The 14,371-nt window shown below is 43.8% G+C and overlaps 1 protein-coding gene across 2 annotated transcripts in view; it reads right to left on the reverse strand.

Moving 5' to 3' along the window:
• The window catches only part of ITK (IL2 inducible T cell kinase), a 66,283-nt gene that overhangs the window by 4,110 nt on the left and 47,802 nt on the right, over window positions 1-14,371 (reverse strand). The window contains exons 9-16 of one of the 2 annotated variants that reach the window (XM_070517157.1): window positions 11,381-11,463; window positions 9,353-9,486; window positions 8,891-8,965; window positions 6,786-6,957; window positions 6,204-6,396; window positions 4,859-4,923; window positions 4,650-4,768; window positions 1,707-1,864 (exon numbers count right to left, since the gene is read on the reverse strand). In XM_070517157.1, the coding sequence (XP_070373258.1) occupies window positions 1,707-1,864; window positions 4,650-4,768; window positions 4,859-4,923; window positions 6,204-6,396; window positions 6,786-6,957; window positions 8,891-8,965; window positions 9,353-9,486; window positions 11,381-11,463 (999 nt within the window). Of the gene's footprint in view, window positions 1-1,706; window positions 1,865-4,649; window positions 4,769-4,858; window positions 4,924-6,179; window positions 6,397-6,785; window positions 6,958-8,890; window positions 8,966-9,352; window positions 9,487-11,380; window positions 11,464-14,371 lie in introns of both variants that reach the window. The other variant, XM_014842706.3, reaches the window with a different exon arrangement.

Genomic DNA, 14,371 nt, shown 5'->3' on the forward strand with positions numbered 1-14,371 from the left:
ACACTGACACCACCAAATGCTGGTGAGGATGCAGAGCAACAGGAACTCTCATTGCTGATGGGAATACAAAATGGTACAGCCGCTTCAGAAGACAATCTCGCAGCTTCTTACAAAGCTAAACACAGTGTTACCATCTGATCCAGCAATCACACTTAAGTATTTACCCAATTGAGCAGAAAATTTACATCCATACAAAAACCTGCACACAAATGTTTATAGCAGCTTTATTCATAATTGCCAAAAACTGGAAGCAACCAAGATGTCCTTCAGTAGGTGAATGAATAAACAAACTGTGGTATATCCATACAATGGAATATTATTCAGTGATAAAAAGAAATGGGATATCAAGCCATGAAAAGACATGGAGGGATCCTAAATGCATAGTGCTAAGTGAAAGGAGCTAATCTGAAAAGGCTACTCACTGTATGATTCCAGCAATATGACACTCTGGAAAGGGCAAAACTTGGACCATAAAAAGATCAAGTTTCCAGGGGTTTGGAGAGAAGGAGGAAAGGATAATTAGGTGAAGCATGGTGGATTTTAGGGCAGTGAAACTCTTCTGTATGATACAATAATGGTAGATACATGATATCATACGTTTGTTAAGACTCGTAGAACTATACAACGCAGGAAGTGAACCTTAATGTAAACTATAGACATGAGTTAATAACAATGTATCCATAGTGGTTGACAATTGGAGTAAATATCTCACACTAATGCAAAATGTTATTAGTAGGGGAGGAGGGTATATTGGAACTCTGTACCATTTGCTCAATTTTTCTGTAAATCTAAAATTTCTAAACAATAAAGTCTATTATTTCAAAAAACAAAAAAAGTTAAAAAAGAAAAATGTGCTAAATAAATGTCAGCTATCATTATTATTACTATTGGATTTAATTCTTGCGAAGAGGATTGGATTTGTTTTGTGCTTTTACATCTTTATTGTTTGTTTTTCTGTGTCTGATTATAAAAGATCTATGAACTTACAGATCAAGCAATTCCCTTACCAGTAAGAGAAAAGAGGTTCAGAAAATTGTGCAAGGTCAATGACTAAAATGACAAAGTTGAGACAAAACCGAAGCATCCTGTATTTTTTCAATTCCACCATGTTACCCCTCAATGATCTGAATTTGTATTGTTATTTCAGGAACTTTTGACTTTCGTTGAAATTTACAATGTTCTGACTCACCAAAGGACATCTAAGACCTGTGCTGTTGTGACTCAAGGCACAGCCTGTAATCCAAACATGGGATAACTGAGATGTCTGGGGTGGGGGTACAGACTCATTGGCTCCCCATTCTGAATTGTTGCATGAATAAAATGAACTTTAATTAAATCATTTTCGTATTTTCACAGTCTAAGTGAACTTTATGAACGTTTAATGGTTTTTTGATGATACAGATTTTTTTCCTCAGAAAATTAACATCTTGACACATAGATAGATAAAACACACCCCCTCTTCCTCTCTGACAGTATGCTTACGGTTTTTGACATTATGTAGCAAATCAAATAATATTTAAGGTCACTGCCAGCTCTTTTCAGGATGGGGGACCTCTCTAGTTAATAGATGCTCAAAGTCACCTTCCTGCTTATCTATTTTAGTCATCCCTGCTGTCTCATCCTCTAAGAGAGTTCCTTTCTCTAGGAAAGAGGGCAGACCCTGAAGTCATAGATTATAACTCGGGGAAACCACTTCCTATACTGACCTCTTTCCAGCAATGATTCATGATTTGGTAGATATGTGAGGAGGCTAATCGGGGTTTGTATAACCGAAATCCGGTAGTGATGTCTTCCACCACCTCTGAGTTGCTTCTGTTTTCATATGGGATTTTGCCTTCGCTGAACACTTCCCACATCAGCACACCTACAAGAAATGGTGAGTACAGCACAGCTTATGATAAAGTTCAAAAATAGCAAATAAACAAACTTATGTCTAGAAATCACAGATTCCTTGGCATTAGGATTCAAGTCCCTACACCCAGGAAGTACAATATCAGGACACCTGTGGCTTGTTACGCTTGTCCTATTTCTAAAGAAGTGAGATTTCCCAACCTTCCCAGTGGTGAAGAACTTTCAGGCTCAGCACTTTGTTATACCTAACTCAAATGTTACTACGAAAAGTTGCACAGGACGTGAACTCTAATGTCTACACATGATGTAAATGAATGGAGTGGATGAGGTGGGCTGTAATAGGGACTAGTGAGGACTATGGAAAACTGGAGGTCAAAAGTTCTGTCTTGAGGGGACAGCTGTGATTTGGCTCCAGCCAATGTATGGCACATGGGAATGAGGGCTCAGGATTGCCACATTTTCTGATTTTTAGAAAGAAGTCATAAATTGAGAGTTTTAAAATATAAACTCAATTTGATTTTTAAAAATACTATTTAGACCAAGCAAACACGTCTTCAGGTTGTCCATTTTTGACCTCTGATTTAATCTCTTCCTCTTCCGCCCTCATAGAAATGTCACACCCGGCTTTGTTGTGTGCTGATATATTAATAGATGTCAGAGTGGGAACAGAGCTTGCAGATCACCTAACCTAGCGGTTTTCAAAGCATATTTCAGAGAACCTTAGGGCAGAGATTCCAAAAGGATGAGCCCTACACATCTGAGTAAAAATCACCTCAGAAGTTTGTTCAAATGGCAGATCCTAGGCTCCAGCCCCGACCTCGGGATCAGAATTTCTGCTCAAACCTGGTTTGAAAACAATTGCCTTAATACAAACCTTGTAATGCATTGATGAGAAACTGAGTGAGGCCAAAAGAGGTTACTTCACTTGCTTAAAGTAGCTCAGCTAATTAGGGCAAAAACCTTAAAATGCATGACCAAGTCCAGTGGCCTTGAGGCAGGCGCCGATCTCTCGGACCATCGGACTTTCTATTTCTCCGGTTGCCACCCCAGATTTCTCACCCTTTCTTCATGGAACCCTTTCTACTATGCTTCCATCAGTCATTCTTATCTCTGGATTCTTCAAATGATACATCCTAGGCAGGGGCAGACTTTAGCCCAACCCTCTAATTGTAGGATGCTGCGGAAAATTCCCAGGTTGACAACCTGTGGCAGAATAAACCACATTCAGAGTCAGCAGGTGAATGTGCCAGAGTGGCCACGGCTGCAAACGTCTCTTTATGGGACCCGGGCTGGGTTCCACGTGCCCAGCTGCATCACCTGCAGGGCTGCACATCAGCCCTACCCTTCCTGGTCATGCGCACTGGGGAAAGGAGAAGCTTCGGAGAACGCTTCAGTGCACTTAGATTTCTTCCAAGTTCACTCCGTAACTTAAATTTGGCTAACAAAGTCATAGGTGGGCCTGTAGAACAGGGGAGCTATTTCAAGGAACAGTTCAGAAGCACTCATGATTAGCAAACCACTTGGTTATTGGAAATGGATATTCTAAAATGCTGGAGAAGACTTTAAAATCAGTCCTGCTCCTAAGAGACTTAGCTTCTCCCTGGTTTCTACTACTAGTCAATATACTTGGCAAATCTTCCTTCAGATAGAATGGCCAAACCAAACTCCAACCCATTCCTGTCCAAAGCATCATCCTTCTTGTAACCCAAATCAAAGAGGGAGGTAGTGCACACAAACTATGGCTCAGGATGACATGACAAATCCAGCAAGAATATTTAGTACTAGCTGCCACACCAGCATCATTCTGTCTTTCATCTGTGCCCATTTTCATTTCTAATTAGAATTAGAAATTCTAATTCCTTATCATGGCCTGTGGACTTCACTGCCTACTGTTCTCCCACTAAATCAGTCTCCTTCTTTTTCTTTGGACACACCAAGCTTTGAACTTGCAGGTTCCTCTGTCAGGGACACTGTTCCTTGGATCTTTGAATGGGGACAGGTCCTTCTCCAGCTGAACACAGATCCAGGCCCAATGGGAGCCACAAGGCAGGATTCTCTTGTATGGAGCCCACGGTTGCTTTTGGGTGCAATTGGCAAAGGGGAAAAAGGTCATTCATCATTCAGGTCTCTGCTCAAGAGTCACTTCCTCAGAGAGACCTTCCCAGATCATGCTGTTTAAAATAGACCCACCTTCCATCCTAGTCACTCTGTATCCCATTACTATTTTGTTATATTCATAGCACTTACTTATCACCACTTGACGTTATCATATACACATATCAGTTAGGTTGTTTGCATGATTGTTGTCTGTCTCTCCTCCTCCCTAAAATTTAGCTCCAAGAGAATAGGAGTCTTTTCTATCCTATGCACCACTGCGTTATAAGCACCTAGATTAGCCACTGGCATGTAGTAGATGCTCAATAAATTGTTGTTGAATGAATGAGAAAAACATTTATTGAGGGTTAAGTGTGGGAATATCATATTGGAAAAAACGTGGTCTCTTTCCTCAAGGAACTCATATTCCAATCTCCTGACTCCTCTAACTTTCGATCTCACAGCAGCTGTCACCATAATCCTCTTTCCACTTTTATTTTTACCCCCTATTTCAAAGATCTCCAGGAACAAATACAACAATGAGTCCCCTTCACACTTTTCAGGGCTGCTCTTACACACAGGGTCTCAGTGTCATGCCCTTATCATCCAGTGTTCAGGGCAAGTAGGGTTGCCTGAATCCAACAAATAAAAAGGCGGGCCCACAGTCCCAGATCACGTGGGTGTGGTGCCAGAATGACACTCACCAAATGACCACACATCCGACTTGCTGCTATAGCGATTGAAAGAGAAGACTTCCGGGGATGCCCACTTCACCGGGAATTTGGTGCCTGTGGAACAGGTGTATTGATCATCAAGGACGAACCTGGGGAGAGAGCGGGGGGAGAACATCAGCATGTTCTGGAGGCCTGAGTCCCATTCCTGACACTTTGCTGGCACCACATTCCCCTATTACCTTGTCATCCCAAAGTCGGACACCTTGATGACTTGGTTTTCTCCCACTAAACAATTCCGGGCAGCCTGGAGAGGAGACAGGCGAACAACAGGGAAAAGATAACTGTGGGCGGAGAATCAGAAATTAAGGAGTCTCCTATAATCACGTGCTTTGCTTTTCAATGTGCTTCGTGCAAGGGCATGGGGAGCTTTACAGCTGCTATTTAAGCTGCACTAGCACCTGTTGGAAGCCAGAGAGCTGAATGTGTAAGATCCTTTATCAGGATGAGTGAGTTTGGTCTCTTATCTTCATTCCTGGGACCCTAATTAGAAGAGAAATTCATGGTGTTGTCTAACCAACGACATGCTCGAAAGCATCCTGATGTGATAGGATATGTTAACTTTAGAGATGATGTGAAGAAGCTGTCGCCCATTTGACTAAAACAAGAATGTTTTGAGATTGCTAATCCTCTTAAAACTATTCTTTGATTGGGCCAGCCAGGTGGCTCAGCAGTTAAGTGTGCACATTCTGCTTCTCGGCGGGCCGGGGTTCGCCAGTTCAGATCCTGGGTGCGGACATGGCACCGCTTGGCAAGCCATGCTGTGGTAGGTGTCCCACATATAAAGTAGAGGAAGATGGGCACGGATGTTAGCTCAGGGCCAGTCTTCCTCAGCAAAAAGAGGAGGATTGGCAGCAGATGTTAGCTCAGGGCTAATCTTCCTCAAAAAACAAAACAAACAAACAAACAAACAAACCAAAAAAACACAAACTACTCCTCAATAGCGAGAGTATCTGGTCCCCAGTTAATATCACAGATTGTTGCATCGGAAGAACCCTTGGTAACAAAAGTCTGCAGAGCGTCTCAAATTTTAATGTGCCCACAACCACATGGGGGACATTTAAAAATGAATATTTCTGCGCCCCAACCCCCAGAGATTCTAGGATGGTTTTAGGACCATCCCAATGTGAATCTGGTAGATCCCTGGATAACACTTTGAGAAAAATTGTCCATTTCCCTCATTTTACCAGGAGGAAACTGAGGCACAAAGAGGTTAAGAAGGAGAGGCTGTTAGCTTCATTTTGGAAGAATGTACACCGAAACTCAGAAAGCGAAAGTTAGAGGCAGGGCTGAGGTTAGAGACGAGATCTGAGTCCTCATGAAGCACTTTCCCACTAGGACATCCCGGAGTGGGTGGAGGAAGGAAGACATTGAGACGGGAAGGGCGACGGTCTGGGACTTATTATTATTGATTAATGCATTCCTAGCCTTGGTAGCTCTACATTTCAGTGGGTCATGCCCCTTCATCCTGGACCTGTCGCTGTTTGCCCCTCTCCCTCTTACCAGGTCTCTGTGGATGACGCACACCTTTTCCAGGTAGGCCATGCCCTCACACACGTCAAGGCACATACCCAGCAGGGTCTCTGCAGCAAAGAGCCCCCGCTGGTTGCGCAGGTAATCCGACAGGCAGCCGTGTTCCATGAACTCAAACACCAGGCAGATGGGGGCCTGCTCCAGGCACACCCCATAGAGCTGGACCAGTTTGGGGTGAGAGAGTTTCCTGGAGGAAAAAGGCAAGGGGTGAGGTGGCCTAAACTCAGCCTCCCAAAAATGCACCCCCTGCCCAAAACAAAAACGTGCCATTTGAGCCTAGACCTAAAGTATGGCAGGGAGTCACTTGCTGTGTATGAGGACAGATGGAGGCCAGTGTGGCTGGCATGTCTTGGACCTGAGGAGAAATGGGCAGGAGATGAGTTTGGGGAGTGGGCAGGGCCAGATCATGGTGAGTCTTACAGACCATGGTGAGGAGTTTGATTTTATTCTCCATGCCATAGGAAACCGACACTGGATTTGAGCAGGCACAACGTGGCATCAGAGCGGTATTTAAAGAACACAGCACAGAACATCCTCCCCAAGGCATCTTCACGCATCCTTGTTTTGACCACTCACATCATGACTTCAGCCTCCTCTATGAAATCCTCCTCTGACATAGCCCCTTCCTGAATGGTTTTGATGGCAACCTTGTCCTTGTTGAGCCAGTAGCCGAGGTGCACCAGCCCAAACTGCCCGCTGCCAATCTCCTGAACAAAAGTGAGCTCCGAGGGATCGATCACCCATTTGCCTGGAAGAGAGAGAGGGATTTGCACGGTTGCTAAGCAGTAGATATGAGGTAGAGGGCAGCCAGGAGACTGTGTGGCCTTATGTAGAATGTTAGCCTATTGCTACTATCACCCAAAGATGGCAAATGGTATAAGCCCAAGACTTAGAACTGCCATAGATAGATACAATTATTCTTTTTGTCCAAATAATAACATAGGATATGCATTTAAAACGGTGAAAAATGTATGTGGCAGAGATTACGTGGAAAGAGGAAGTAGGATGGCATTACTCAAGATATTATAGAAAGTAAATGAAAGGGTTCCTGTAAGGTCTCAACCATTTTCTACACCTGATTGAAAAATTTTTATTGTCATTTGCCATATGGAGCAAATTTCATTTGAGCTGGTCATTCATTCATTCGTTTATCCATCAAGAGCATCCACTAGGTACGCAGCACTCTCCTAAGCCTCAGCAGGGGTTGGGGGTGAGGAGGTGGATTCCAGAGGACTGGTGCAGTGGTACAAAGCAGCACTGTGCCTGGCACATGGTGGGCTCTCAGTAAATGTTCAGTAAACAAATAAGAGGATCTGAGTCTCAGTTTCCGTGCTGACAGAATGAGTGGATTCACAATGATCACTGAGATCCCATCCAGCGTGGCCACGTTAGGCTCCTACACATATTAGAATAACTTTATCTTCATAAGGAGGCTGAAGAGGCACTTTCTTTTCCTGACACTGGGTCTGGTACCATAAACAGCTAGATTTCTACCTCTTTGAGGCAGAGACTCAACAGAAAACAGTGCTGAGTACCTATTCTGTGCCAGATATGGTGCTGATTGGGGATGGAGAGCCCACGACAGTGTTTCTCAAAGTACTACTACCCTCTCACCACCTGTGTCAAAATCATCTAGGGTGCTTGTTTAAAATGCAGACTCCGGGACCCCACTATCAGGTTTTGTGTTTTGGTATGTGTTGGGGAGGGTCCGAAAGTCAACATATTTTTTGCTTTTACGAGGAAGATTGGCCCTGAGCTAACATCTGTTGCCAAACCTCCTGTTGCTTGAGGAAGATTGTCAATGAGCATAAATCTGTGCCAATCTTCTTTTATTTTATGTGGGATGCCACAACAGTGTGGCTTGACAAGTGGTGCTAGGTCCACGCCCAGGATCTGAACCTGTGAACTCTGGGCTGCTAAAGCAGAGCGTGTGGACCTAACCACTATGCCACTGGGCTGGCCCCTGTGAGCCAACATTTTTAATAAGCATTCCAGATGGCTTTAATCCACACTAAAGTTTGAGAACCACCAGTCTAGGAGATGTAAATTTATACCAGCCTTCTTAACCAGCACAATTTGGACCAAGGGATGCAAACTCAAATGCCTTCAGGCTCCAGGCAGATAGTCACAAGTAGGTGAAGCAGTTCCTTAAGACAAGAGGAATAGTAAGGACTGTGGCGCTGGAGATGCATGCCCTGTCTAAAGGTATCAAAAAATTTTAACACTTTGCTATGCAGACAAACACTTCTGGATGCTGCCAGCATATAGCCCTTGCAACGAACCCATTCCTAACGAAACAGATAATACAGAAGTTCTAGAAGATAGGTAGGAACACAATTCTAAGGCATTGTTTTCTAATATTTTTTCCTAATAGCACTTATTAGAGTGCTGTGTACAAAGTAGGTGCTCAATAAACGCTTTATTGACGAACTCTTACCTAAAACCAATGGACACTGATCTGGCCTAGATAAATTGTTGAGTCTCTGCTCATATATACACTTGTCTTACTCACACACATCATAAATGTTCATTTGTGCACACCTTCTCCAGATATACAGTGAACCCGATTTTAAGTCTGGGGAAGAGTTAGACTCACGGAAGGTCCATTCAAAATTTGCCCCAGACCTTCAGGGATGTGAGTTTTAGTGCAAATGCACAACCTTCCAGAAGGCTCTGCTCACCGTATCGCAGCCCTGCCGTGACTGGGGCTTTCTGCCTCCAGGAGCAAACTGGATACCGGAGTCTCGTGACCAGGCCTGGGTGGATTAAAAAGTGAAAGTCAGTGGTTAGAGCTTTACTGTAGCAACCGTCTAAGTTAAATCAGCGGGGAAAAATATAATCTGATGTAAAAGCTCCTTTTATTCTGGAAAACAAATCCCAAAGCCCCATCATGAATATTACACCCACCCTGAGAAGAGTCATGAACACATGTAGGGAGGGGGTGAAATCTCATGGTTTCAATAGCAGAATTTGCTACTGGAAAATATGTAATATAATCAAAGATCGGCATCCTTTTCTATTTGTTTATTTAGTTATTATTTATGGTCAGCTTGTCTGAGATGAAGAAACCTGGCTGGGTGTTCACCATTTTTCTCCAGGACTCCCTGCGAGGGTCCCCCTCTGACCCGGTCCTTAGCACTCACCTCCTCCATTGTGTTGGTGATAATTGATGAGGAGAGGGATGGAGTCAAACACATACTTTTCAGCCACATAATATCGCTTGGGGTTCTCATTCGTTTCTTTGATGTGATAGTGCTTGATACAGGGGTTGTTCTCACTTAAACAAACGAAACATAAATGCCGTGATTACGAAGAAGCAATATTTAGACACAAAAATGTTGACTGGCATCAGATTCCTATTAGCTTTGATTTTTACCCCCTCACAAGGATGGCTGATGCATTTCAACTTGTGTGTCAGTCTCGACATGTTGGCCCTGGGTACTGTGTTAAGAAGGACTCTGAGGCTGCATGTGGACCCAGTTAGAATCAGTTCTGTGATGGATTGGTGATGTTCCTTCCACAATCACAAAATGGGGCATGGTCATGTATGTGCTGCATGTTTGCCTTCCCTGCTCTAAGGATTTAATTAATTGTCAGCATATGTTAAGGAAGCATCTTGGGCCCCTTCATACCTATTTGACTTTGTGCAGCAAAGAGTTAACACAGCAGCCATGACTGCTTCCGTAGAAAGGACTGCTTGCAAGGGTGGCCCTTGGCTGGCATCTGAGAACTTGGATTTCAGGCGGGCTCTCACCATTCTCTAACTGATAAGGGTGGCCCCTGTGACAAAATTGTTTGTATCAACAATGGGGTTTATGCTCGATGTCTGCTTTTCATCTGAGAGTCTGGACTTTTGCTATCTGCCAGGCAGAGGGTCCCTACGTGCCCAGCCCCCAGTGAAATCCTTGGGCCCTGAGGCTCTCATGAGCTTCCCTGGTGGACACCATTGCACCCCTGTTGTCACAACCTGTTGCTGGAGGAATTTGGCGTGTCCCGTGTGACTCTCCTGGGAGAGGACTCTTGGAAGCTTGCGTTTGGTTTCCTCTGGATTTTGCCTCCTGTGCCTTTGTCCTTTGCTGATTTTGCTCTGCATCCTTTCGAGGCAATAAAGCTTAACCTGAGCACAACTAAACGCTGAGTACTGTGAGCCTTCCTAGTGAATCACCAAACTTACAGGTGGCCTTGGGGACCCCCGACATGGACTTTCTTTCTCATTCCTTCTCCATAGTACCTTATGGAGTTGCAGGTCACTCTCATCACTGTCCCCTGGCCATGGCAGCGGTGAGGCCCCTCTGTGACGTGCACTGTGCTCTTTCCCATCCCTGGACAGCCCCGTTCCTCCTGTCTAAACCCTGCTCCTGCTCTGATTCTTGCTCATGTCCTCTTTGCTCAAACACGTAATCCCTGAGGACAGCTTAATTATTATTTTTCTCTCTTCTCTTAATTCTTACTGGACTTTGGTCATTGCCAAACTGCTTAGTTCTTACTATTTTTCTGATTAGAAGAGAATTTGAGACTTGGAGAGGCTCTTAGACACCCTTTTACAGAAGGAAACAGAGGTCAGGAGTGGGGCAGACCAGCAGTAAGGGTCTTGCAGTTGCCGGCTGGAGCATGAGCGTGGCTTGACTGCTTGAGCTCCATTCCTCAGGGAGGGGCCGTCAACTATTTGAGCCTCAGTCTCCTCCACGTGAAATGAGCACAGTAACTCCTGCTTTCGGGGCCTATTAGGATTGGAAGTGGTCTGTAAAATTCTGGCACACACAGAGTAAGGACTTAATAGGTGGTAGGCAGATTTAGTAACAGAGCCAGCACTAGAACTCATATCTTCTCCTTTCCAGTCGGAAGTATCTTTTCTCTTATTCTATGTATTAAATTATAAACTCATCAAATACAGGTGCAGGTATTTTATTTCTTTAGAACTCTGTACTCAGGGATGCTAATGGGGAAGAGAACCTGGCGTCTGGCCCCAGCTCTGTCACTTTCCTGTTAAATGACTTCAGTTCTGTTCTTAATCTCCCTGGTCTTGGTTTTCTCAGGAGGATCAGGGAAAACGTACCCTTTCTAGTGACCCCTCTATTTCTTGTACTCTCTGACGTTGCTGAGCATGCCCCCTTTCTCATCCACCTCAGGACTGTCTCTCTCTGCTTTGCTGACCTTAGTTAGCACCATACCTTACGATGGCCTTGGTAAAAACAGACACGGTGTATGTTCCTGGAGTCCTGGAGTCTCGTACCATGAAGGCTCCTTCTTTGCCCTGGAATGGTTAGAAAGAATGGAAGGTTAGTGATCCCAGGGAATCAAGCTCACATATCAAGCTCCACTTCCCTGCCTATGAAAAGAGGAAATACTGTAGGCCAGGCTGGCATAAAGCAGACTTCCAGAAATAATGGCTACCATTTAATTTCTCATTCAACAGATATTTCTTGAGCTCCTACCACGGGTCAGCAACTGTTCTAGTGCTGATGTAAGCAGTGAATGAAGATAAATAGACAAGTTCTGCCTTCTTGGAGCTTACAACGTACCAGACTCATTACAGATATTATCCATCCCTAACCACAACACTGCAGTCTAGATGTTATCCTCCTCAACTTACCAATGAGGGTACAGATTGCCAGAGAGCTTAAGCGATTGTCTCACGATCCACAACTAGTAAGTGGCAGACCTGGGATTCGAACCTTGAATGTGGCATGTGAACAAAGCCCATGCTCATTCTCCTATTCCATGACGCCTCCACTCAACAAATGTCAGAAATCACTTCTCCATTCCCCCAACCGGGAACAACACTTTCTGTCCTGGAAGCTTTGTCAGTTCTTGAATGGGAATATTTTCTTAGGCCCGTTCCAGAGGGCTGACTTTGCTGCAGGGCCAAAGAAGAAAGATCAAGAAGCTCCCGGTTGTATGAGGGAGGTGGGGAGAAGGGAGTGTCCTGAGAATGTACCCTTCACCCCTCTGACAATTTTGTCAGCTCTGGTGAAATGAGCACAAGCAAATGGATACACCAGTTTATTCATTACTGGTGGGAATTTTTAAATCTTAACTCTTTTTTCAGTACTTCGTATCTAACACTCTGTTCCTACCCAGCTGTGAATCTGTGCTTGTGGGTAACATTTGCAAAACCTATTATTATGATACTTAACTTAGATGTAGTGAGGGCCATGAGTGAAGGCCAGAGATAGACACGAGCCTCGTGTGGAGGGCATATACTTATAGTATATGGAGAAAGCATATACAAGTTAAAAAACAACATGAGCCCCTCCACCCCCCAAACCCAAAGGTAGGCTGTCTACATATAACAATAAACACACAGAAGGCCATGCTAATCATCTGAATCCTAGCATCTCAGGGTTAGAAAGAACCTTGTAACGGTTATCCAGCCCAAGGTTACCCCAACCTCAGCAATATTAACATTTTTGGGCCCAGTGATTCTTTGTTGTAGGGGCTGTCCTGTGCATTATAGGATGTTTGGCAGCATTCTTGGTCTCTATTTACTGGATACCAGACATTGTCAAGTGCTCCCTGGGGGACAAAATCACCCCTGTTTGAGAACCAGTGATTTGGTCAAACTCCATAAATCCCTGTGTCCCACACTTTGTTGATTATCACAATCACAGGCACAAAACTAGACAAAACAAAACAACCAACAGCTGACCATGTTCCACCCGATACCTACACACTCAGAATCCCCAGGATCGGGAGTCTGGTGCCTGAACTTTTTAAAAACTTGCCATGCGATTCTTCTATACATCCGGGTTTGGTTCTCACTGACTCGACCACACGAGCAGCTTTTACTTATAACAGTCCTGACAAGTAGTCTCTTGTCTCTCAAAACAATATTAAAAGTTAGAAATCTCATCCTCACACAGAGACATCACCTGCTTCCTCTGACTTAGCCCTAAATCGGCAGGGGTGGGGGACGATTGGCCCTTACGTCATTGTGCATTCTTGTCAAACCCATAGTTTACCACACAAACTTTGTGAAACTCCCCAAACTCTTTGTACCTCCGCTGGGAGTTTCAAGAGTGTGTTTTGAAAATTGAGGGGGGTGGAGGGTGGGAGAATTGCATGAAGGTGGTCAAAAGGTACAGACTCCCAGTCATAGATAAGTTCTGGGGGTATGCAGTACACCATGGCGAGTATAGTTAACAATTCTGTATTGCACCTTTGAAAGTTGCTAAGAGAGTAGATCTTAAAAGTTCTCGTCACAAGAAAAAAGTTTGTAACTATGTGAGGTGATGAATGTTAGGTAAACTCATTGTGTTAATCATCTCACAAGATGTACACATATCAAATCATTATGTGGTACACAAACTTATTCAATGTTATATGGCAATTATATCTCAATAAAACTGGGAAAAAGAAAGAAATTTGACGCTGAGACCTGAATCTTCAGGTCTCTGCTGTTCCCCTGTGGCCTGCCTTTCCCAAGGCCGTGGGCTTGGCCTGCCCTGGCTCAAGGTGGGGGCAAGAATTGAGGAAAATGCAGGAAGCTACTACATCCCATTTTGTAAGATGTCCTGAAACATGCCTAGCATTCTGTCTCTGTACACACACAGAGTTTACTTTAATGACTTTGTATTTCATGAATTTTTGTTAAATTCAAGAAAATGACTTATAGATCTTTCTGGAATAATAGTGCGATCTTGTACCCACATGCTCTACAATGCCCTCTGTGCAGAATCTTGGACATGGGGAGGACAGAGGTGATCTAACCAGATGCTTATTTCCCTTTTCTCAGATCTGAATGTAAGCTGTCCATCCAATGAAATATTAAAGACCCTTTATCTTATGTTTACATACCACCCTTTAAAAAAACCTGATTTTCCAAAAATTAGATTTTTCTCCCCCGTTTGGGTTAGTAATTTATTTAACTTCTGAGGTAAAGGTCTGTGTGACATCAAAAATCCAGATTAGTTCATTAGATTTTAAAATAGCTTTTGAGGCATAATTTACATACCACAAAATTTTCCCATTTTAAGTGTACAAAGTTGTGAAACCAACACCGCAATCTAATTTTAGAACATTTCCATCACTCCCAAAAGACACCTATCTCATCTGTACCCCTGCCATGCTAATAGGCTTTCTGTTTCTATAGATTTTTCTATTCTAGACATTTCATATAAGCGAAATTCTACAATATGTAGTCTTTTGTGACTGGTTTCTCT

The sequence above is a fragment of the Equus asinus genome, chromosome 9, assembly GCF_041296235.1.
Source record: "Equus asinus isolate D_3611 breed Donkey chromosome 9, EquAss-T2T_v2, whole genome shotgun sequence".
NCBI lineage: Eukaryota > Metazoa > Chordata > Mammalia > Perissodactyla > Equidae > Equus > Equus asinus.